Source organism: Camponotus vicinus, unplaced genomic scaffold (genome assembly GCF_025532165.1).
Source record: "Camponotus vicinus isolate PSW18456_S1 unplaced genomic scaffold, iyCamVici1.0 SCAF_11, whole genome shotgun sequence".
Lineage (NCBI taxonomy): Eukaryota > Metazoa > Arthropoda > Insecta > Hymenoptera > Formicidae > Camponotus > Camponotus vicinus.
The window spans coordinates 15767787-15794762 of NW_028141947.1; the positions used below are offsets into that span (position 1 = coordinate 15767787).

The 26976-nt window shown below is 31.9% G+C and overlaps 4 protein-coding genes across 6 annotated transcripts; 2 read left to right on the forward strand and 2 right to left on the reverse strand.

Annotated features, from left to right (window-relative positions):
* The first annotated feature begins 2524 nt into the window (after positions 1-2524).
* On the forward strand, positions 2525-8923 carry LOC145962151 (ras-related protein Rab-39B-like). Its single transcript, XM_083083065.1, has 3 exons — positions 2525-2914; positions 3559-3668; positions 3892-8923. The coding sequence occupies exons 1-3, from the start codon at positions 2807-2809 to the stop codon at positions 4328-4330; spliced, it is 657 nt and encodes a 218-aa protein (XP_082939191.1). The 5' UTR covers positions 2525-2806; the 3' UTR covers positions 4331-8923.
* Positions 6688-11469, reverse strand: LOC145962150 (uncharacterized). Its single transcript, XM_083083064.1, has 5 exons — positions 11255-11469; positions 10170-10994; positions 9698-10061; positions 9286-9589; positions 6688-9035 (listed from the first exon to the last, which is right to left on the reverse strand). Exons 1-5 carry the CDS (start codon positions 11380-11382, stop codon positions 8914-8916), a joined length of 1743 nt encoding a protein of 580 aa, XP_082939190.1. The 5' UTR covers positions 11383-11469; the 3' UTR covers positions 6688-8913.
* Spel1 (DNA mismatch repair protein spel1) lies at positions 11392-26206 on the reverse strand. 3 transcript variants are annotated; one of them, XM_083083061.1, is made up of 16 exons: positions 25970-26204; positions 25839-25888; positions 16888-17011; positions 16357-16613; positions 15899-16066; positions 15487-15675; positions 14758-15152; positions 14180-14394; positions 13544-13861; positions 13249-13470; positions 12886-13118; positions 12715-12806; positions 12421-12643; positions 12223-12315; positions 11956-12042; positions 11392-11481 (listed from the first exon to the last, which is right to left on the reverse strand). In XM_083083061.1, exons 1-16 carry the CDS (start codon positions 26001-26003, stop codon positions 11392-11394), a joined length of 2790 nt encoding a protein of 929 aa, XP_082939187.1. In that variant the 5' UTR covers positions 26004-26204. The 3 variants fall into 3 exon arrangements, with proteins under 3 accessions (XP_082939187.1, XP_082939188.1, XP_082939186.1); XM_083083062.1 differs by lacking the exons at positions 25839-25888; positions 25970-26204 and adding an exon at positions 19237-19676; XM_083083060.1 differs by lacking the exon at positions 11392-11481 and having other exon boundaries at positions 11679-12042; positions 25839-26206.
* LOC145962148 (uncharacterized) lies at positions 19312-25238 on the forward strand. Its single transcript, XM_083083059.1, has 2 exons — positions 19312-19461; positions 20177-25238. Exon 2 carries the CDS (start codon positions 20184-20186, stop codon positions 24954-24956), a length of 4773 nt encoding a protein of 1590 aa, XP_082939185.1. The 5' UTR covers positions 19312-19461; positions 20177-20183; the 3' UTR covers positions 24957-25238.
* Positions 26207-26976: the final 770 nt, after the last annotated feature.

Below are 26976 nucleotides of genomic sequence, written 5' to 3' on the forward strand. Positions count from 1 at the left end.
GCGGTGCGTACGAATGGTCGTGCGGCGCGTCGCGACTCACGTCGCCCCCGTCGTCGCGTACACAAGCCCCGGCGACCAATCGGGCGCGCCGGCCGACGCGCCGGCTGACCAATCGCGCGCTCGCCGCTCGCGCGCCGGCGCGATTTACCAGGCAACGGCGTGTAAACGAAGATCCTTGGCGCCGTATCGATACCGACGTATGGCTATCGATATATTCCATGGTGGTAAATGGGAGAATTTATTTTTTCCGATTCTACGCACATGTATACTTGTAAGCTTTGCTTTTTTTATTTATAATTTTGATTTATAAATCACGCAGTCTCCAAAAATTGCTCGAGAAGCTTTTTAAAGTTTCTAAGATATTTCTGAGGAATATTGAAATATCGCTTAAGCGATACTTAGATATCGATTGTTGATACAGGAATTACACACACATACATATATGTATATTTTTTAAAAAATATTTCATAGACAATAATCAGTTCATCAATCATTAAATGACGAATGATGCGATTAACTATAAAAGGATAGATTCGATTAAAAAAGAGATTCAATTGTAAATATTATAAGATACAAAAAAAGATTTAACGTAGCGTAAAATTTAATATGCGAATTTTAAAACAGGGCGGCATAAAATTAATAATCGACTATAGTGACTTCACGATCAGCAAATATTTTACTTAAATAACTCTTCTAATCTTTCATATCAGTGACTAACATCTTTGAAAGTGCAACATTTTAAGTCGAGAAAATTTTTCTATTATTTCCAAAATTTTTGTGTAATACTTATAATTAAATAAAAAGTAAACGCAACTGGAAGAGCTAGTTTGACAAATCGCTGCAACTGGTGACATTTAAATTATTAACAAAGAGTTAGCTAACTTCATGATGACTCATCTAGTTAGTCGACACATTTAACGCGTTAAAAAATTAATGTGTTACAAAGTTTAAAAAGCGTCGATTCAACTTGTAACGAGTACGTGTCAAGTAGAACACAATAACATAGCAATAGCATAAACTATACATACATAGAGTACGATACATTCAATAGAATCAAGCCAAGATTTCAACCCATTAATACATTGTTATTAAAATACATATGTAGAATAAAATTTACTGTTTGTAAAAATGCTAGTTTTTGAAAGGAATATAAGGTATATTGAAAATTTTAAATAAAAAATTATTTAAATTATATTATTTGACACGTGCCTTTGTCTCACAGAGCTAGAATAACGTTCGCTTGCTCTTTTCAGTCTCATTAATAGATTTAAAATTAATAATAATAAGTTTTTTTTAGTCGTTGCACACACTCTTTTCTATTTTAATTAAAATATAATATATAATAAATGTAATAAATATAATAAAATGTAATAAATATAATATGCGAAATTTTTATTAATATGAAAGAGAAAAGGAAAAGCTAGAAAGAATAATATGTATATTCTTGAAACATCTCAATGACAAGGGAAAGTAGAGAGAAGTAGTGAAAGAGATATAAAATAAATCTATTTGTTTTAGCTACGCTTTCTTACGTTTTCTACACGCATAATGAAATATTCAAATCTTGGGAAAAAAGAAAGGAAAATGCTCCATATTTGTTTCGCTCTCCTTAAAATTTTCCATTGGCTGTATCGTATTCTTTTTCAAAAGAATCAAATATCAATTTTTTAATAATGTAAAAAATATAATTATGTAACGCATAACACATCAATGCTAAATAATAATAAATAAATTTATACATAATTATTATTGCGTATAATAAAGCTCGCGAGATCATCAGTTGATCCGACAATTCGCGCGTGATCGCGATAACAGGTTCGCTCACTTCAAGTTACACTTCTTGACTTTCTATGGATTAGACATATGTATGATGCATGACATATGTACATATATACATATAACCAGTATACGGATCTATAAGAGATGGAGGGGCAGAGAAAAGAGTCGAATGTAAACAGAAGAGTGCGAGTGAACTTTTGAACGGAGACGCGTCGACGGCATGTTTGCACGACTGTGTCACGATGTGTCATCAGTGCCATGTGTGCGTGTGTTATTACGGAGCCTAGTTTTCCGCGCATGCGCGATAGAACCAAGGAACAACGACGTATCACATAGATAACATCATAGATCTTGGTACACCCTATGAATAATAATAGATTAGATAAATGAAAATTCTTCACACAAGTTAATACATTGTTACAATCAATATTTATATTTTTAGACATGGGACGTTCCAAAGTTTAAGAGATAAAACTTTGCTAGTGCGTTCTACGAATAGAAACAAGAATGAAAGAACGAATGGATACGGCTAATATTACATTTGTCGTATGACAAATTTTCTAAACATATCAATTGGCTGCAGAATAGAGTTTCTAAAGACTCAAAAAATTACTATCCCGCAGCCAATCAATATGCTTAAAAAATTTATCGTCCGACAAATGTAATATAAGGGTATGTCACCGACGCACGCTCGCCGCGCATGCGCGAGAGACTCGGCCCGCCTCGCGCACCGCTGGATGTGCGCTGCGCAGTAGCGCGCGCGCGATCGGAGCGCGAAGTTCGTGGAGTATACACGGTGTCGAGTAAAATAAGCAAGGGAGAGTCCTTCCGCGTGCATAGTCGCGTATAATCGCGAGGCTCCGATGATCGCTGTCACGATCAGCTGTGCCGCTCAGTACGCGCTGCGCTCGACGAATCACGCTGGTGCGAGAGATGCGCGAGGTCTGCTGAAGGACGTCGCGCTTGCCCAATTAACGTGTTACAACAATAACAACAATAGCAGCAGGCGCCTGGCGCTGTAACAAGAATGGTGGAGCCTCTCTTCGACTATCAGTTTCGGCTGATACTGATCGGCGACAGTACGGTCGGCAAGAGTTCTCTCCTTAAATACTTCACGGATGGCAAATTCGCGGAGGTAAGGCTGATCGAATGTCGACGCGCGACTCTTCTCTCGCCCTGTCTCGCGAACAACGGGCGAGCGCGAGGCGCGCACAACAGGCTGCCATTAGGAATGTCTCCACTCGCGTCTGCTGCGCGTTATCTTTCTTCCATTCTTCTCGCGATTTAACGCGACGCTCCAACAGCGTCCGTCTCAAAGTCCATTTCATTTACAATTCAAATCGCTGTATGATTTCAACTGTAAATTACTATGACGATGTTCGATGATTTAATTAGGTTAGGCTGGTTTCTCCTCGTGTGCCATTCCTTGTGTTGCACCTCGACGTATTAAAATATGTATTTGAGTACTACTTAACCCTGTGCTATACCTGTCGTTTATTTTTCAATTACATCTATATTTCTACATGTCATTCTTTATGTCATTAAAGAATTGCATCATCATAGTTTATAATTAAAGAATTTCATGATTAATACAGATTAGACAAGATATAAGAGTTGTTATAGTTTTAAATTAATTGTCACAATAAATACGATGGTTCTTTGAATAAATGTTCCTGAAAATAAATGTAAACTTCAGTTGTATAGAAGTCAGATAATATTGTTTAATATAACTTATATAAAATGCGACTAAGTTCCTTTCAATATCGTTTTCAATTTTAGCTTTCAGATCCAACAGTTGGCGTGGACTTTTTCGCACGTTTAATAGAAGTTAAGGATGGAACAAGAATAAAATTACAATTGTGGGATACAGCTGGTCAAGAGAGATTTAGGTATGTAGTATACTATTAATATATATATATATCTAATGTATATATATATTTTGTGAATATATTATATTTTTCAATATGCATAATATTTATGCATAGATAACAACAACATTGGAAAATATAATAAATAACAAATTTTTGTCTATATTCTTCATAGATTTTTATACATTTGCTTTGTTAATTTCTATCGATTGACAAAAAATATCAAGCATTTTTATCTTCTTAGGTCAATTACAAAATCCTACTACAGAAATTCTGTAGGAGCCCTTCTCATATACGATGTATGTAATAGAGCAAGTTTTGAGCATATTCCTCAATGGATGATGGAGGCCCGCAGACATATCGAGCCACATCGTCCTGTATTTGCTTTGGTAGGCTGTAAGTTGGATCTAGTAACTAATGGTGGTAGACGGGAAGTCTCAAAGGAAGAAGCTAGAGCGTTTGCCGATGAGCATGGTGTACATCATATTGAGACCAGTGCAAAGACTGGTATAAATGTCGAAGAGGCATTTCGAGCGGTTACGCAGGAAGTTTATAATAGGATACAAACTGGTGAATACAAAGTAGAAGATGGTTGGGATGGCATCAAAACTGGATTTGCTAGACCTGGTGGTTTAGATTTTAACCTAGTCGAGGCAGAACCGGCAAAAACTTCGTGTTGTTAAGTTGCTATTTTGATTTACCGAGGTAAGAAAGAAAAAAAGAATTCAGAGAATGCAGATGGGATAGTTATTTCAGGGAAAAATACATTAAATCTGTAATTTAATGAATTTATAAGCATGTTGTTATTTACTTGTATATGTGTTACATTCAGACTAAAGTTATTTATTGCATTATTATATAACAGATTGTTTCTATATATTTGTGTACTACTTTAACATTTTATTAAATAGCAACATATAGGCACAATTCTTTTTATTCATGTGACAAATAACTTTCTACTGCATTCTTTTGTTTAGGGAAAAGATAAACAATTATTATTGAAAATTACACATACATATAATTTTTGTATATATAATTTGCATAAATCATCAGATGACTAATAAAATTCATACAATTTCCTCGAATAATTGAATATTTACAGGGAGAATAAATGAAGATTTATATACATATTTCCTCAAAATATAAACATTCTAAAAATCAATGATTCTTTATGGATTATGAATGACTGACAATGAGAAAAACACCACTTATGTATACATTTTACCTTTGAATGGTATGCATATCTTACTCATTACTCGAAACTGTTGTGCCAAGTTTGTATTATTAAATTAGGCATATGGAAATAATAGCAATTTGAAGTAGCTTTTTTCTCTTTAATTCAGAAGTACTTGTTCGGATATTATGCATGTGTATCGTAAGAACCTGGTAAAATCAAAATCGTCCTCAGATTGCATTAACTAGCCAGAGTTTCACAGCAAATTTGATATCATAAATTTTAGACACCTTTATTGCTTATTTAGCAATACATGATATGTGTAAGAAGCATAAAATTATATTTTCAGCAATTTATCAAAACAATGTACATTCTGTAGATAATATTAGTTTCGATCACAACATATATATACATTAGATTTCGACCACAAACAATCATAGAATTCTTAACAGAATGTGCACAGTTCTGTAAATATGAACTTTATTGGTCATCTGATATATTAATAATATTAATAATATCGCAGCAAATAAAGATTGAATTAGGATTGTTTCAAAGACATATAACATTATGTACGAAATATGTTAAAACCATAAAGAATATTTTTACAATATTGGGCTGTTTAATATATTTTGTCTATCAAGGATCAATATTTTACTCAATAAACGATAAAGACTGTGCAGTTTTGTTGAATTGATTTTTTTTTGTGAGATAATAAAAGTTTATTTCTAAACATGACAGTATATGACATTTATTATTTATATATCAGCGCATTATCTTATACAAAGAAAACAAGATTTAAAATTGGGATTTACTAGACAAGATGTAAGATTATATAAATGTATAAAACAAGAAACATATTTCTCTCACTTCTTCATAACTTGATTCTTGATAAATCGTTATTGATAATGCCAGAGTTTGTGAAAATATTAAATTGTAACATACATATTTAGCATATGCATTGTTGATGTTAGTGTAGTGTATTATTAAGTCGCTTGCTTTATGTATCATATAAAAACTTAAATATAGCACCAAAGTATATATATATATATATAGAAAATATATATAGTAGTATATACATATATATACATATTTTAAATTGGAAAATGAGATTTTTTATATAAACTGGTACGCGCGCTATTTTGAATATACCTCCTTTATGGAATTTTCTATAAGTTTTACAAACATAGAATATTTTTCAAACTCTGAATACACAACGTGAATACAAAAGAAACCAACATTGAGTAATTTATATTTAATTCAAAAATATCAGTAAATATATGCAGAAATGTCTCTTCAAATTTAATGTCAACATACACATACACACAATGCATAATATAAATAAAGTAAATCTTCACAGTCTGTAAGTAGTAATGAATGAAATTACGTTGAAAGAGTATCTTTCTTTACTACATTTTATACTCATCAGCTGTATAAAAAAAGGAAATAAAAATTTGTAGATAATTTTATAAATACATAAATTGGAAAAGATGTTACATAGGTATACATGAGCTTGCTAATAATTGTTAATAGAGCGATATGATCGTATGAAAATAAATTTTTTTTTCTCTCTTTTCTATATCAAATTATAAATTATCTGCAGTTTACGGAAACATAAAGAGGAAAATAATTCTGTAAAAATGCCCAATAATTAATATATTACACTTGGAATGTATTTTGTATGTAATAGTACCAATAGAAATTTGCTAAGCTTTTCTAAAAAAGAATTAAGCTATGTGTTCTCTTTCTCTCTTTCTCTTTGTATAACATTTCTTTATTATATTCAGAAAATACGTCTTTCATATTTTTTTGTTCATGTTTTTATTTACTATCTAATTATGCATATTGAACATGTATATAACGCACGGATATCTGAAAAAGATTTATTTACAACATTGTACATCTGTTATAAATAACAAAACCATAAGCAACAGTGAATTACATATATCTATATGCAGTTTTTATAATTTAATATAATGAAGATTTTTGCAATACTATATTTTCCGAATGCAATAAACGCTGAACGCTTCATTACGAAAGTATAACTTTTTGTCACGGCAAAAGTAACAATATCTTTATATTGTAGATTCATTTTATTATTATTGAACGCGTATGCGATTTAAAGATTGAAACAATCTTCAAATTATAATTTACGTTTCTAAAAGTAAATTGACCAATGTTATACTACATATATATGAAAAAAAGAGAAAAAATATTTTACAAAATAATCTCAAGAAAACGTATTTTTATGCTCATTATTTTCATTTTAAACATTGTATTGGGTTATTTATTTTCTTATATATTAAAGATGCAAAATTTTTTACGTTTAAAGTGAAAACAGAATATATATGTTTATGTATTAGAAGCTACTTTGTCGTATGTTGATTTGTTTAAGATTTTATACTTACATATTTCAGCGTTTTACAGAATTGAAGCCGTGTGATTTGTATGAACACTTAAGTAAGTCTCCTCTGAAAAATTTCTAGCTACAATAATAATAATTTAGACTTTTTTTTTAATACAAACGTCAGTTTTATAACATAGCTTTTACAATACTATCCTTTTTAATTAACTGCTATATTTATATATACTGATTACACATTACATATTCTTATCTAAATAATATGTATATTCAACTCATTTCTCTCAATATATATATGCTCTAATTACAACTATAAAATTCATTACAGTCTCTTAATCAAATATCTGTACACATGAGTACAATTATATCAATAATTATACCTTATATAACTTATTAAAAAAATTATAATTAACAAAAAAAAATATATATTTATATAGAATAACGATATATCTTCATATATATTAATGAATTATAATCTAAAGATTTTCATTGTTCCTTGTTTTATTCATTACAAGTCGTTAATATTATTATTTATCTCATTTTGGAAGAGGAATCTCTTGTTTTTTTATTGAATATATATTTAAATCTATATCTAAAGTGACTAGAAATGTTTCTATATATTTTCTCTTGTTAACACATACTTTTTTTGGCAAGATTTCTGTGATATAAATGTACGAAATAGTGAACAATTTCTGGAAATATTCTATATCTAGCTGCATATAATATATGTATTTGACGTTTACATTATTGATCTGTACAATTTTAATTTAAGCAGCTCAATTATATACTATATTTACAAAACAATTCATTGCATTATGTGCTATGTACACACATAAATGTAATAGTTTTATAATTTAAAATTGCTCAGATGGCACCAAATTTCTTATATTACTGCAGCTTTAAAACATTTACGCCATCAACATGTAACACTGCACCAAATAGTATGATAGTGATCCTGATAGAATTAGTAGTAACAAATGTATGAAACTACTGCAACTGGCATATCAACTAGCTTTATATGAAGCTTTATGTTCTAAAATACTATGAATAGATAATGAATCTTTTTTTAGTATGCCTAATAATTTAAATGCCGTAAGTTTCGAAGTTAATACAGGGCAGAGGGGCAGTTTTAGAGCATATATACAAAATGTTCCTTACAATCTACACAGTAAAATATTTCTTATATAAAACATAAACGCAACAGTCACATATATACATATATATGTGTGTGTATGTGTGTGCAATATGTAAATTTATTTTATTATATGCTATTAAAATATAATAATTTTTTTTTTAAGTCAAAGCACTTATTTTTAATGCATCTAGAAAAAGACAATATTATTTAATGTAAAATTCAAAAGATATAAACTTCTGTGTGCACTATTTTGTTTGGTATACAAATTTCACTCTGTGTAGATTGAAATGGAACATTTGTTATATACCTTTTACATATACTATACTAATAAATAAATTTTAGATAGCAAAATTTGAGAAAGAGAAACATATTTAGGTGCCTTTAAATAGTGAATATGATGGTTATATCTTGGAATGTTTCAGGCCCCTTCTCAGCTATCTAAATTATTTTTGCAATTTATAGACAATATAAGAGAAAATATACTTAATGATGGTAACATTTACTTTCCTGTCATTATATATTATTTTTATATAAATAGGAGATGCGCGCGTACCCACGTGCGCATCTTAGTTATGTAATAATAAATGAGGCATTCACATTATAAGGTATCACCTATTATACCTTCATTACTGTGTTCCAAAGATTCACATCCGAATAACACATATTCTTCTCGTGATAACCAAAATGGATTACCTTCAATATATTCTGGTGGAGTTTTATCTGAAACAAATAATTTTGAAAAAATCACTTATTATACTATATTATTTATTTTTTTCAAATATTTCTCTAGTTTATTACATACTTTATCTTTTAGTGCATTTTGAACATGATTTTCATATTTTTCAGCCGATTTAATATCATGCTTCACTGTCATTACTTATTACATATATTGTTATTATATATATACAATAAATATTTTTATACTTAATTATTACATATATAGAAATATATACAAGTTATCAATGCTTACCAGGATGCACAGCTAAAGGCACATATGTAGATCCCATCGCGACATTCCAACTATGCGTTCCAGGACAACTTTTCACTTCTAAAATTTTGCTATACTCTGGCAACAGTTCACGTAAATCCTTGGTAAGCCTTAATTCAAAACCAGAAAGATCCGTATTTCCGCCAGTAAGTAGAATATGTGAAAGACAATCGTGCATTATATCTTCCGGTAATCCTGACGTTACATCTTTTATAACTTCGGGCAAACGGAGACTGATGTACATCATTTCGGGGGCTATATACAACTCTGGCCCTAGAGATACTCTCTGGAAATAACGATATTTTTCCTTAAGAAATTTTGTTTATAAACGTGCGAATGAAATTAAATTTCTTTTCAGTTAAAATATAATAATATAATTGTTACATATATGTACCCAAAATTGTTTATAATCCGCATAGCTATCAACTCGGAGATTAATATGTTCTCTCGCCTTCTGTCCAAAGCGTTTCTCTTCATTCTTAATGTTATAACTCAGTCTACATCTTTCTTTAACAGCCAAAACATCCAAGTAGGATATAGGAATTTGATGATATTCCTTTGGTTGCCAGTGCATAGCTTGTTTTAAATGATAAGCAACATGCCAACCACCCACGGGTAACAATCTCCAACGTTGCGGTATAACCCGTCCTCCAATTACGACGGCTACCGTTGTGCTAAGAGCACCGCTGTCGATTACAACGCAAGTCTCTATGTCCAACATAGCGCATGCCGCTAGAGGTTTCGGTACCAGGCATACCCTGCAATAATTTTAGCTATAAGATTTTGCATATAGATATCGAAAAAATTTATAACACGATTGTAATACAGAAGTAACAGGCTATTGATATTAGTAAGTACAACCGTACCTTGCTACTTTAACTTCCTGGAATAAATAATGTAACAATTGCTTTCTCAATGTGGGATGCATAGCCAATGGTTCACAAAACATGAGTACAGTATTTGGCTTTCTCAGTGTTGCGGTTAAACTCATCTGATGAAACAAGTGATCGATAAAGGTTTTGAGAACTGGAAACGTGCCTTCGCACAGCAATGCCTCTGCCGGGCTTACTACATCCACATTCGGAATACCGAAAACGTCAACTGTGTCGGTGCAGTAGCCATTTACGAGCTTTTGATAAATTGGATTTGGTCTGGTGTAACACATGGGATCATTTTGATGCGTGACTAATCTTCGCTTCTCCCTGTACAGTTTCACAGGATTGCAGAAGACGCAGAACGGTCCGCTCGGCCGTGGGATCTTAGCGGTCGCCAATTCCGACAATTTTAATAACTTCAATCTTTTTGCTAGCGACTTTGTGTCAGACTTGGAGCGTGTGCTGCTGCTCGGGGCATTTTGAGTCTGTGCTTGCTCCATGTGAGTTTTATTATTGTACTTGGGAATGCCGAACATCGAGAAGTGTCTTCTTAGCCCAAAGTTTGGCGTGATGACCCACGTATACTTATTGCCAATCTCGATCACCACCTTTGCGCTGGAACCCTCTACGCAATTTCTTTGACAAGTGTAACCGCTGCAGTGATAACATTTCGGGAAGGGCGCGTTTTCGCCCAATGTTATTACCATATGCAATCTGTAGCACATAGCCTTGAAGCTGACACTGAGTAATTGCAGACACTTTATATCCGGGAATTTGAAGTGCACCTTTGAAATCAACTGCAGCCATTTCATCTTCCTAAAATAATACAAAATCATCTTAAAAATGGGCGAGATTACAATTTCTTCCGGAATAATAATCACAATAGTACATATTTAGATTTTTCAATTGTGTACTTAAAAAATGTCGAATCTTATTGAAAAAGACTAGCAGACGAATATCGATGTATCTAAATTTTCACGGGCGAAAACGCGGTGCCTTCGAGCACTCAAATCGCTCGAAAATCTCAACAGAATCATTCTGATTTTGGCGTAAACCTAACCCTAGCATCCACTCACCACAGATAATCCGTGTCCGACGTTTTCCTCAGATACTTGCAGGTGCTACCGAAAGCGATAATGTCAGGTACATCGCAGTATAATAAAATCTTAATCCAAATCTCTTCCGGGAAGACCGCGGGATCCATAATTGTGTATTATTGATAAAAACGATAGAAAAATGTTACACGGATCAACAGTAGCACTTGATACAGGCCTTCAGACACTCCCCAGGACCAGTGAATACGCTAGTCAAGTTCAAGGTTACAATAGCGGATAAAACGTGAATCAATATGTTATCTACAGATGGTATTAATTAATTTTACGATTTTGCGAAAATATAAATCTTGGCAAAATGAGTATAAATCAATGAAAAGTAACAAATTAATAATTAATAATCACACTCGAAACAGGAATAATAAAGAGGTAAGATTTAAATACACGTTTTTTTTTATATAAAACATTTTTCTTTTTAATAAAAATTATCTTCGGTATTTCCGGGGGAAGGAAGCATATAATTAACGGTCAAAATATTTATGAAAATAATACTGCTCGTGTGTTATTGTCTGTTTCTCTCTCTCTTTCTCTATGTCTCTCTTCTTTTTTTAAATCCCTAACAGGGATTTTTACAAAATTTTAAAGTTTACTTAAGAAGAAGCATCGAGTAATGCTTTAATGTAAGGATTCCTATGAGAAAGTATATCTTCCTTGAATGCTAATACCTTATTTTCTAAATCAGCATCGGATAAAGATGTCAGAGCCAAAGTTTTACACTTTTTGAAGAATTGTGAAATGAGTGTTTCAGCTTCCTGTAACAATATTAAAAAGATTTAAAGCTGTTATCTCGCAAATATATAAACCTAGTTTCTACTAATGTAATGAATTTTTCAACTGGATGTAATATATTATTCCATGTATGAATAATGTTATATTTATTATTTCATTTAATCATTAGTAACATATTAATTAATAAAAATAAAAAACAATACCTGAATAATCTTTCGTTTCTTGTGGGAATTATTAGATCCTTCAAAAACTACACTTTGATAATCCTCAAGTTCTGCTTGCTTTCTTTTGGCAAACTAAAAAAAAGAAAGGAAAGATTATACTAGTTTATATAGTTTTATACATGATTAATAATATACATCAATTACATCTCAATTATTTTATACAAATCAAATACATACCTCTATCACATCTGGTGGAAAATTGGCCATTTTAGCGACGTGAAGACCAAAACTTTGATCACAAATCCCTGGTTTTACTGTATAAAGTAATGTCAATTTGTTATCTTCGACAAGAGCAGTAACATGGTGATTCTGTATAGTAGGTACTTCTTCTGCTAATCTGGTAATCTCATGGAAATGTGTAGCAAACAGACAATATGATCTGATATCCTTTGCCAAATGTCTAAAAAATACATATAATAAATTATTTTTAATATTAATCTTACATAATGACAGCTTCTGGTATATACTTACTCTGCTATTGACCATGCTATACCGCAACCCTCATAAGTAGATGTTCCTCTACCCAGCTCATCAATAATTACAAGAGAATTACATGTTGCTGTCTGAAAATAAAATATAATATTAGACACAATGGATTATTTTTATTATAATTTTTTCAACAACTCTTATGACATAAATTACTTTCAAAATAGCAGCAGTTTCTATCATTTCCATCATAAAAGTCGACAATCCTTTCAATTGAGAGTCATCAGCTCCTATTCGAGCCAATATACAATCCAATAATGATATAGTAGCTTTATCACAAGGAACAAAACTACCGATATGTGCCATTAGTGCAGCTACACCAACAGATCTAATGTAAGTACTTTTACCTCCCATGTTTGGGCCAGTAATAATGCAAAAATGATACTGATCTACAAGGAATGAATAAGAATTCTAAATGAGAATTTTTGTGATAAGTATATAAAAATATAATTCAAAATTCACAAATGAAAGATTCCAGCTGCATTAGTTTGATACAACTGGAACACATTAAATTCGTACCTCGCTTAAAATTAATATCATTGGCAATATAGTCGACTCCTTGTTGCATTTCCAAACACGGGTGTCTAACTTGAATGAGATTCAATTCACCTTCTTCACTCGGGACCATTTCAGGACGCACATACACCTTGTTAGCGCTTATTGCCGCGGAAGCAAACGCTGTGAGAACATCGAGACATGCCAGCACACCACCGATAGTACGCACTGTTTCGCTATAACCAGCTACATAGATATATAAATTAATTATATTAATATTTCAATGCATATACAAATAATTTTTGTTCGAATCACAAACCTGCGATTCCCATAATCTCTGTAATAACATCTTTCTGTCTCTCTAGGTATTTATTTCTGGCGACTATAAATTCGTCATTTAATTCACTCAATTTACTGTTTCGGAATCTTACACCAGCTTTATTAGAATCCAAAATTGTATAACGTTTATTATTTCGAAGTATTTTTTCTTCCTTTAATGTGATACGAAAATAATAGCCCAATTGTTGATTAGATTCTAATTTTAGCGTTTTCCCTGCTTCCATGCCAAGATCATCCGCCGCTTTACCGAGTTGTCGTTGTATCCTTTCCTCTGTTTCATCCATAGCATCTTTTAATTCTGTAATGTTTAAACATACAATAATACAATGCATATATAAACATCTATTACATTTATTTCGCAATATTAGCATTAAAACTAAATAGAAAAAAAATATGTGCCAAAATGTGTCAAAAATCATCACTTCTTTTTTCAATATATCTTTCTTTATGGCAAAGATAGATTCTTTCTTTTATTTAAAGTCACAAACACATTAAGTTTAAAATAAACTAAATTCTTCATAGTTTGTTGCCTAATTGATAACAGTTCAGTTTAGGACATTTTATTTACAGACATTCTATATGTGATTTTCAAGATAAGATTAAAAGTTAAGATTACCTTTGAAATCATCCGCAAATCCGGGATTAACCATAAAATCTCCCTTTTCAGCAGCATCTAAATCGATTGTTTGCTCCACTAACTGTTGAAATTTATCCATATCCTCTATCAATTCTTTCAATGGATCTATTATCATTGCTTTCAGTGCTGTCACATTTGCTTCTGGTGAGAGTTGTTCTAATAGTTTTGGCAAATATGATACACACAAGTAAATTCTAAAATACATATGTATAATAAGCACATTAATATTAATCTTTATCATAGTGTCTCAAAACTTTTGGATATTTCTTTATAGTACATTCTTTGGTCAATTTGAAAATTTTTTCTTAGCAAAAATGTCGAAGTATAATAATTTGCAAGTTATAAGCGATTGAATAAGTCTTTTACAAACCAAACTTTGTCAAGTTTAATAGAATTTTAATTTAAGATTTAATTACGAAGATATATGATGGCGAAAATTGGAAACTTGAAAAAATAATATCTCTATATTTTTGTGAGAAAAATATATACTTTAAATTGATTAAAGAATTGTTAATTCTAATCTTAACAATAATGTTACTTTCGCATAAATAGCTTACTTGTAACAATCTTGTAATGCTGATTTCTTTCTGGCCAATTTTTTTGCAAGCTGTTGCAAATCAGGTATACGTTTTAAATAGTCATCATTAAGAACGGATCTTAATTCATTATTGTTTACTAATAACTCAACGATGTCATGCCGTTCTTTTATGAGAGACAAGTCTCTAAGGGGTTGTCGAACCCATTGCGCAATCAATCGATGACCTTGAGCGGTTCTGCACTTGTCTAATAATGTTAAGACGCTGGCGGCAGGATTTCCGTGCAAGTTAGAAACCCCATCAATCTGCGGTTCTATATTAAGAGCTTTTATTGCTGCGGAATCTAATCTTATGTATCGCGATTGCTCCACTTGTTTTAGACTGAACTGATTCATATGGCCTTCGTCTGATGTTAACTAACAAATAATTATTATATGAGAAATACATCAGCTATAGGAAACATATAGAATGTCATCTTTACTACAAATTTTAATGACTTAACCATTTTTTTCCTTTAACATAGATTTAAAATTCCTTCTTTGTTCTTTTTGTACTTTCAGTATCAAGTAACTTGAAAAAAGAATGTTCTTGTTGTCATACGTTTTTTCTCTTATCCCTTTTATTAACTCTTGTTTTTGATAAGAAAAGAAAATCATTAAATTTATGAATGAATATACCATCAAAATTCAGAGTAGTAAAAATGTAACATTCTACATAAAAATCTCTTCTAACGAAAACTATAACATTTACATCTAAATATTTGATGAGAGCAGAAGTAGCAGACATAGCTAAATTTAAATTAACTTCAGGTAATGATTGTGCATTCTGCTTCTGTCCTTTCTTAAATTTTATTAATGTATTTAAGTCATCTATGATTGAATCACTGGAAAATTCATTTCTCTTTCTTAAAGTGACCATCACATTGTTTCTTTCTATTAGCTGAAAAAATATAATAATAAATAAATAAATAAATAAATATATAAATGAATATATATATATATATATATATATATATATATATATATATATATATAATATAATATAAAAAAATATTACAATGTTATACATTACAATTTTTTTACTAAAATATGTGTAATCAATCCTATTTACATTCTTTACATATTTTACATATTTGATACTATAACATGATATTTTTACATACTTGTTTAAGAGTTTGAAATTCATAACTGCCTTCTCCTTGAATTAGTAAACACTCTTTCGGAGCCAGAGTTACAATGAGAGATTCTAAATTCGAAAATGACTCGTTTTCTTGAAACTCGGCGACTAAAATTAAAGTTGAAACAACATCCACACAACTCAATCCAACGACCTATAAAATATTAATAATTTAGATATCTTATAAGATCATATTTTAATTTCATAATATTTGTTATTCTATATATATTATATATAACTTTTAAACATATATTCTTTTGTAAATATGTGTAATAATGTATGATAATATATTATACATTATGAAGAATTATAATATCTATATATTAAAAGAATTTATAATTTATAATTAATAAAATCTTTTATATAATTTGTTATATTTTTTATAACATGTTATATATAATACTTTATTTAGAAAAAATATATAACTATGCAGGATAAACTTACTCTGGATTTTCCTTCCGTACCTAGTTTCACAGCTATTACAGATACACCCACGGCTATATCATTATTACCGAACAAAATGTCTTCAAAGTGAGATAGATTGCCAGGTGAACCTTTGTGTTCCAAAACCCAGTTCTGATTTTTAGAGGAGCCTTGATTCACGTAGACTTCAACTCTGTATTGTTTAACTAACAACAAATCGCGCACAAATGTTTCAAAATGGCCTTTATTGAGAATAACTCCTTCTGTCTTATGTGGCTCTGGGGAAAAGAGATTATGATTTTATTATTAATTGTAATGAGAGAGAATATTTTTATATAATATATATAATTAATTATATAATCTTGTATGTAAAAAATATAAAAAGATTTTTTTTAATACAAAAGCCAACCAAAAATGAGGATTATTGTTTCACGAAATATCTGCAGCTAATGTTACTCTAAAAAATCAGAATATATTCTTTTCAAAAAATATAATAAGTAATTCGTGCAAGGATTCGTTTTTCAGATGTTCGATTTTTAAAATGATATTTACCAGCTCCAATCATTTTACAAACAGACGTTGTTTTAAATACTTCTTGTGCAGCAAAGAGAGCATCACTTCCATGCAATGTATAATAGTCTGACCTATTAAAGAATCGTATCGTCGTGTCAAGTTTCTGAAAATACAAAATTATCATTATTACATATATATATATATGCAGACTCATTGATTATCAGTCAATTTCCTCGTTTTAATATACAGAAAAAAATTGTATTATTGAAATGCTATCTTTTTGTTTAATTTTCTCTTAATTCTCTAAAAAATATTTGATATGACGAATTGAGAGCATATAGTACGTCATTCTGCGTATTATATATTGAATCTGATGCTATATAAACTGTGTCATTTAAATTTATCCTTGACTTATTTAACGTAATGATGCAAGCTTCTAGAGATAAGAATATAGTTTTCAAGATAATGTCTCAATTATAATTTTACAAATATATTATATATTTTTTATATAAAGATAACTTTATTTTTCACATACAATTTCACACATTTGAAAATATATCTTCATATGTATGATATATTATCATATCATAGTATAAGTTATATAGATAAACAAAATAGTTATAATAAAGAAAAACATTCTATCGCTCGAAAAGATATAATTATTTAATATAATAATTTAACATATTTTTATGTAACTTTTGCGCTCTTTCACGTTTTTATTTTAATTAAACATATTATATGCATGTTTTTGAAAAATGTATTAGAAGCAGATACTTTATAATTATTTGGCATTAAACTCTGTTTGTGGAAAGTATATTATATATTTCATATTTCTCGGAGAAATTAAAGAACTTATAACGTATCTATAGGTCATGCCTATCGAGAGGTCAGAGTGCAGAGCGCAGGTCGTCGCTTTAACGCGTGCTATCTTATAGAAGTTTGGAATTTCATGAAATGAGTTTTACGATGCGCAAAATTTTGCAGATTAATTGCAAAATAAAAATTTTGATAAAGTTTGAAGATATTTTCTATTCGAGATATTCTTTCGCTTTGTTTTATTAAATAAGATCATAAGCAAATATACTTTTCATCTACTTTATTTAGAAATATTGAGAATATGTATATATTTTCTGAAATCTGAAAAATTCTTCAACATATAACATTCTATAAAAATTACATGGAATATTGTTATAAGTTAAAGTAAAATAAGAGTCAACTATATATTTTCATATTTTCATATATAACTATATATTTTCATATTATAATTTAATTATCATATATCATTTATTCTCTATATAAAAATATCTTATAACTGTTATATTGACATAAATATTTAAATAATTTCTTAATAATATAATTATAAGAAAGTATATTGGTACAGCTGCTTTGTATCTTTATACATATTAATCTTTTAATGGGGAATCCCAACAGCTTCAATGGCACCCATATATTGAGGTCATGATCGTGGAATATTATTCATCCTTAACATGATAAAAGGTCACGGTCTATATTCTAGGAAGGTCAGTAATTTCTGTAATAAGTAGGCCATCCACTACTTTATTGTCTTTTCGAGTAAATTCAATTTTTCCCATATTTTTTCGGAAAAATAATTTTCTCTCTTTGTCGTTATATGCAGAAAGAATACGATCCCGAAGAATACAAATATTACGACCTTTACATAACGACCTTGAAATTATTCATGGATGTTACTAGATGAAAGTGAGTCTAATCATTGTGAATGTTACAAATTTAGAATGACTTAATCGATGACGCATCAAACCAAGTATGGAAAAACACGGCTTGGTGAAGCCACTACCTGGAAATCACTGAATTACATTTGTTGTATATATAAACAAGAATGTATCATTTTATTTATCAAGAAGATATATTGCCGTATAATTCATTCAACAGAATACATCTAAACGTGATCAATTTACAAATAAGTTAAAGTTAAGCGTTAATATTCTGCTATTTTCTATTTTATATATAATAAATTATATATAATAAATTTTCTTTTTAAAGCCTATTCTTTACACAAGAAAAATCCCTTCCATATATTAATTTTCTGTACACTTAATTTTAACATTTTTTTATATATACAGAGAGTTTCATATATAGTGTTATTTATTTTTATGCATGAGGAATGTTTTTTCTATAAGGAAAACAGATATTCCCATGCGTTGCAAAAGAAATTTATTTAGTTAGAAATTTATTCGTTCTTGAAAGAACGATACGATAACTTAGAATTTATATAGCAAAACAGATACCAACAAAATATGCGTGCAATAACGATGTTATATATATGTATGTATAATAAAAATATATCTCAACTCTGATGAAACAGAAATATTCTTATACGTCCATAACAAAACGTCAATCTTACGTTACCAAGAATTGTGTATGATAAGAACGAATCTCCGGACTCTCGCGATGGATAAAAATAAAAGATCGTTAATATATGTATAAGTGCTTCAGGAATCATCGATGGCAAGAAGGGGGAGAGAACATAAATGGATTTGCGGTAATCTGCTTCAGTTATACGTGAGCCTACAGTGTTAGTGAGAACATCTCGACATTTACAACTGAATTTGTAAGCGCGTCTCTTCCATTAAGGTAATAAAATATTGTATCACTTCCGTAGATCGACAGGTGTGAATGAAGTGTGTACGAATGAAAATTGTCGATGAATGCGAGACATTGAATTGCAAGCTTTAATTCTGCGCCAAAAAAGGAAATAAACCAGGAAATGTACAGATTAGTCTTCTTCTCGCTACTGCTCTTGTGAAGGAGAGGATGTCTTTCTTATTTAACACAGTCAATAGCATCATCTGAAATTTTTTCATTTTAGAGAATAGCTAACAAAAAGTATATTTTTCTTTCTAAAGTATATTCTTCTTTATAAAGTATATTTCTTTCTAAAGTATATTCTTCTTTATAAAGTATATTTTTCTTTCTCTCTTTCTCTTTCTACATGAACATATTTGTTTTAAATATATCTTACAAAGAACTAAATTAAGTAGATCAAAACTTGTATAATCAATATAAATATAAAGCTATGTTTTTTCTTGATATGTTTGCAATATTAAAACGGAAATTCTAATTGAGAAATCGATGAATGCTATAATAAATTGTAAATTTAACTTGTACATATCATGTTATGTATTTTTTTCTTTTTTATCGATTATGCCGACTTTTCGATGAACCTATCTACATAATTATCTTTAGATAATTTCTGCAAAATAACAAACTTGAAAAAATTAATGTTTGCAATGATAATAAGAATAAGAGCAAAAATATATATTTATCTAAAAATTTATTTTTATTTTAGAGATTGGATGGGGATTATGGCGGTAGGACAGATAATCCTTTTATCCGCGTTGTTTGTCCAAACATTATCCGCCCCAAGCGGTTGTATAGAGTCTTGCAACTTCTACCAAACATCCTATCAGAATCGCCGTACGTCGGGCGGTTATCAGGATCACGCGGGTTTAGTTCAAGGTAGCACGAATCTGAACAATTACGATTACGCCAGACCAGGAAATTGGACCGAACATAATCAATATATTACGGATAGTGGACACGGCAAAGTTCACGAAGAACGAGGACAATATGTGGAAGGATCGAAGAGAGTACGGTATTACAAGAAGAATTTTACATCATCTCATGGCACGGGTAATGTAGATGGAGAATTAAGCGGTCAACATAGATCTGATTCATTGCACATTCCTAGCCAACATCTCGAGTCTCAAGATACGCAATTGGGGCAAACGGTTACGAAAGAGAGCGGATATAGTAGCGTGCACAGTCAACAATCATCTACGAGAATCGGCGGTAAGAGCGAGAGACTTGAAGATTTTGGGGAATACGGACATTCGCAACACGGAGTTAACGTTCAAACGAGCGAGACTACGCCGGAGAACTGGAGCAGAGTAGACTCTTACAAAACTGACGGTGGTCATGGACGCGTCTTTGAGGAGGAAGGCCAATACGTATCCGGACCCAAAAAGGTCCGCTATTTCAAGAAGAACTACACCTCGAGCTACAGTACGTCAGGTGACGCTGAGCACTCGGAAACATTGGATAAATTACACAGCGAGCTACACCAAAACGTGCAGCAGGAGCTTGATAAGTTCAGACGAGAGTTTCATCATCAAACTGCCAACATCGCAGGTCTGACTCAGGAAGCGGCCCACAGCTTCCACAGCAATGATCTCCAAACCGCTGAGAGCGAGAACACTTACGGACAACAGCAAATATCAGGTTTCCGGCACATCCCATCCGCTGGAACTGTCCGTCACTATACTGATCAACAGCAAACGGAAGCTTTCGCTGATAGACAACAGTCGTTATATCCTAGCGTGAACACTTATGGCACGGAGAGTCAAAAGAGATATCAGAGTCACGAAACTCATGTATCTCGAGCGCATCCCGTATCACCATCGAGTCACCTGTCTCCCAGTTACCCGGTGCAAGTTACCGGGGGTAATTATCAGAGTTACTCGCATTTAGGCGGAGGACATCAAGTAGGCGAAATCCAACGGGAAATCTCGGGTGCGCATCAGTCCGGCGTAACGCAGAGTCAGCTCCTTACTGAGCATGTGTACAACCCAAATCCGACCCCGAATTACAACATTTATCCTGGTAGACGAGACGAGTCCAGACAATATCAAGAAGAACACTGGCAAAGTTCCTCGAGTCACAACGCGGGAAATCTAGCTCCCGAACATAGCGCAGATTTCACATTGCACGGGACTGGCAGTAGAACGCATTACGATCGAGACGCGTACAATGAACAACGCGGTCGTTATCATAGCACAGCACATGGGTACGATTCTCGTGTCGGAAGCAGTTATGGTTCCGGATACGGAACTAGATCGGGACAGCAACTTATCGCTGCCGAGTCATCTTTAGACCTGGGACGAGCGGCACATGGTGCCGATTGCACCGAAGAGACTCACCAACAATATCAACATGAGACCAGTTATCACAGAAAATACAAACGAGACAATCATCACGTGCAGCAAGATCAGGAGTTCGAGCAAGATCCGAAACAACTGGATTTGACGCAAGCAAATAATCAGCAATCAGAAGATTTCACGCAACATGATGAAGATTTCACACAGCAAACAGAAGGTCAACTCGAATTTGGTCAGCAAACTGTCGACGATCAGCATCTTAATAATTTCACACAACAAAATGAACAATTTACACAACAGACGCAAGGATCTGATCATCTCACGCAAGAAAAAAGTGATCACAAAGTGAGAAAATTCTTCACTGGATTTGGACCGCGACTTGGACCAGTTAGGCCCACGCAGCCTGAATCTAATGATCGCACGCAACAAACAGATAAACTCGAATTTGGGCAACAAATTGTCGGCAATCAGCATTTAGAGGATTCAACACAACAGGATAAACAGTTCACACAACAGACAGAAGGTCAACTCGAATTTGGTCAGCAAACTGTCAACGATCAGCATCTCAATGATTTCACACAACAAAATGAACAATTTACACAACAGACGCATGGATTTGGATTTGGACCGCAACTTGGAGTGGAATTTACGCAGCCTGAATCTAATGATCGCACGCAACAAACAGATAAACTCGAATTTGGGCAACAAATTGTCGGCAATCAGCATTTAGAGGATTTAACACAACAGGATAAACAGTTCACACAACAGACAGAAGGTCAGCTCGAATTTGGTCAGCAAAGTGTCGACGATCAGCATCTCAATGATTTCACACAGCAAAATGAACAATTCACACAACAGACGCAAGGATCTGATCATCTCACGAGTGATGAAATGAGTAAACTCCTTTTTGGATCGCAAATTGGAGTGGCACTTACGCAGCCTGAATCTAATAATCGCACGCAACAAACAGATAAATTTGAATTTGGACAACAAACTGTCGGCAATCAGCACTTAGAGGATTTAACACAACAGGATAAACAGTTCACGCAGGAGACAGAGGGTCAACTCGAATTCGGACAACAAACTTTGAGTGATCAACATCTGACACCGCACAACGAACAAGTTACGCAGTCAGAATCTAATGATCGCGCGCAACAAACAGATAAACTCGAATTTGGACAACAAACTGTCGGCAATCAGCACTTAGAGGATTTAACACAACAGGATAAACAGTTCACGCAGGAGACAGAGGGTCAACTCGAATTCGGACAGCAAACTTTGAATGATCAATCACATCTGACACAACACAGCGACCAATTTATGCAGCCAGAATATGATGATCTCACGCAACAAACGAGTGGTAAACTTGAATTCGGGCAGCAAATTGTTGGTAATCAACACTTGGAAGATCAAAAGCAACAAACTGAACAATTTGAAACAGCAGGATCTGATGATTTTACGCAACAAACGGTAGGTAAGTTGGAATTTGGACAGCAAACTGACGACACTCAGCAATTAACACAGCAAACCGAGCATTTTGAGCAACGAGCTACAAGATCCAAAGATTTAACGCAACAGACGAGCGGGAAACTCGAATTCGGACAGCAGACTGCTGATAATCATCACTTGGAAGATGTAAAAATTTTCGATAAATCACAATCGATAGATAAACCTGCTCATCCAAAAAATCAACATTTAGAAGAATTTAACAACGAAGATTTCTCTCAACAGACGGGAGGACATGATTTTACACAACAGACAATGGGACAACTAGAATTTGCACAGCAAGACTCCAATAATCCAAAGATTAGTCATCATTCGGGAGATTTTATTCAGTCGAATAAAGATTTAAATCAACAGGTTGGAGAATTTGACGATCTCACGCAGCAAGGACGTTTCAAATACGGACAACAAAGAGACCAATCACAGAAACCTAGCTGGCCAGGATACAATACTCAACATTCGGAACATTTTTCTCAACAAAATGACTGGACTACAGATGATCTTTCACAACAATCGCATCAATATCCGTCCTATGGTAACAATAATAATAATGAACAATCAGAATGGCAATTGGATATGTCGCAGAAAACACAGCAAGATTTTACTCAACAAACCAACGACGATCGACAATTCGTGAAACCGGCGCCAAAACCAAAACCAAGACAGCGACATCAGAAACACAATTCCATTCCATCGCATATGGATAGAACAGACACGAATCTCGACGATATTTTTGAACCGATCGAAGTAAACCCGGAGGCTGAAATAGACAATCTCCAGGGAAAAAATGTTCAACACAGCAGTCGCCTGACACATTTCACAACCGCTCATCATAGATCAGACATTCCACATGAACAAAATCAAGGGAGCAGTGTATTTGACAATGAAAAAGAAAACATGGATCGCTTGCATTGGGTACATAAATCAAACGATGCTACAGTAGGTTTGCAATGGCATTACACTTATCATCCAAGCGATTTAACTAATATCGAAAGCTCGCATAACAATTATTATCCGCATCATAATGTCAATTCGCAGCAAACGGAAGATACACAGCAACAACAATCGAAACCATTTGACTTTAGCCAACAGGAGACACAAAATAAGGATACATTTGAAAATATAGATGTTTTTCAACCATCGCAAACCCAACATGACAAACATGATCAACAGCTAGGATCATTCCAACAAGCTGAAACATCCCACTTTGACAATCAGTTTAATCAAAATTCTGAAAAAATTCCATCAAAGGTAATACCGCTGCAAAATTCGCAACAGACCTCAATGCAAACTACAGAACAGACAGAACACAAAATAGAATCGCGAATCTTGGAAGCATATGGCGGAGGACCGTATGCATCGCGTAACGATGATATTTATAGAAGAGTCAGGCCAAATCCTAGCGCTACTTTGCCACCCATAGGTGGTGAGGACCCATGGGATATCAGGGAAAAGCCAAAGGAGATAATACCATGGACAGTAACAGATACATTGCCCACAGTAAGTACATCAAATGTCAGAGCTGCAACTACAGAAGCGTCAGAGATTACAACGCAGATAATAGAAGGTACAACAGTGGAAGCACCATCCTTCTGGAGTAGAGTTGGACATAAAATAACTAGAACATATGATAAAGCTAAGGAATCATATGATAAAGCTAGAGAAAAAGCTAAAGAATACTTTGGTTAGGTATCTCTCTGTATATTCTTTTTACTTATTTAAATATTACTTATTTATAAGGCACTTTTCACATTTTCTGTAAATAAAAATATATTAATATCAAGTCTTTTTTTATATAATATCAGCATAGAAACAAGTTTTCTAATTTTTATCTTTAAGCGCTTTTCCACATAGCATTTATACATATATTTTCCTCATAAAATATTACCATTTCAGCAATGATTTAAATACAGACACAAGTAAAATTTAGTAAACATGCAGATATAAATAAAGAAAAGCTAATTGCAGCTACCCTCTCTCTCTCTTCTTTCTTTTTAATATATTTTCCTTTTAAGAAAAGAATATTAGCAAAAAAAGCTCAAATTTATATATGTTCCTCACATATTAACAGAATAAAAATATTTTACACAAATAAATATCCTACAATCTTTTTTGCACTATAATATCTAAATACTATTATTATGAACTATTATTATAATTTATAAAAATTTTCAAATATCTTTTGTTTATATATATATTTTTATTAAAGCTAAATAATTTTTATCTTATTTCTCAAAATTAATATAAATTATAAATTATTTTAAATTAACTTGAAAAAGAATAATGTTTATAAAATAGTAAGAATGACTTTTTTCTTCCAATTGTATTATAAATAATCTTGCTTTAATTTTTCTATGAGCTTCTAATCAGTCAATAACGTAGAAAAAATTTTTTCAGTAAGCTAAACACATTGAAAGATATAATTCATAAAAACATTGATATAAAAACATTGAAAAAGATAGCTAACATTAAATGTAATCGATACATAAATTATAGAAAATAAAAGATATAATAAAATAGAAGATATTTCAACAATTATAAAATTTGCATTATAATGACGTATTTGCTTACCTCTGGAAGACTCTTAAAAAATCTGACAAAACTCTGTTGTGTGGGAGGATCTAAAATAGAATAATTATATTGAGAGATACAACACAATAAAAGTGTATGGTGTAAAATATTGGTTAGAGATTCCTTCATACCCATACTAAACTGTTGATTAGGTTGCACTGCCATTGTTTGTAATAATATATGATACAACGAGCAGTAGAACAAGATGTAACGATGACTGAAAGAGATTACTATCTCTAGAATTTATTAAATGAGAAAAGACTCCACTAAAAACATCCCTCGGATACAACACGATGTCACTTTGCTTCGCGCTATTTTCTTGAAGCTGCTTACTTCGCATTTGAACGTTTTGCTCGACGATCATTGGCTGCGATCGAATTTGATTGGTCTATTCATAATTGTGTTCAAAAATCTCTCTGTTGGGTAGAATTTGATCGACCAATCGGAATAAAGGAATTTCTGCTCCTTTTATGCTGATTGGTCAAGCAATGCGTATCAGATAAACCAATCAGATGAAGTGTAACATTTGTAAAAATGGCGGGAATATAAAATTTGCGTTGATGGAGATCGAAAGAAATTTTAGACACAGTTAGACCTTATCAAATATCACATTATCAAGTTTGAGAAAAAATCGCAGATTTAAAATGATTCAAATTGGATTATTTTAATGTACATTTATCGAATGGAATATTGTTACTGACCCCAATAATTTTCTCCGAAGTTTTGTGAGTAAAAAATTTTAGATATATTGATGTCGCAAAATTATTTTAATCTGTCAATTTCTGCAATCGATTACTTTTGATTATCATATTATTACTACTATTTTATTTGACATCTTATTTTTAGATCATGAGCTCTCACAATTCAATGATCTTAGACTGCATAGATGCCCAATAAAATGTACTTAAATATATTCTTGTGCATTTTAAAAAGATAGTAAAAATGATTATTTCTAAATTTTTATAAAGTCTTCTGATTTATAAAGTAATGATTAAAAAATATAATTCTTTAGTTTGGCTACAAATTGATAAATAATATCATGCATTCAAATGTTGCACTTAAAATTAAATATTTCGAAATAAGCTATTAAATATAAATAAAATCGTGTGTTTGATTATGTTAAAAATTCAGAAATATT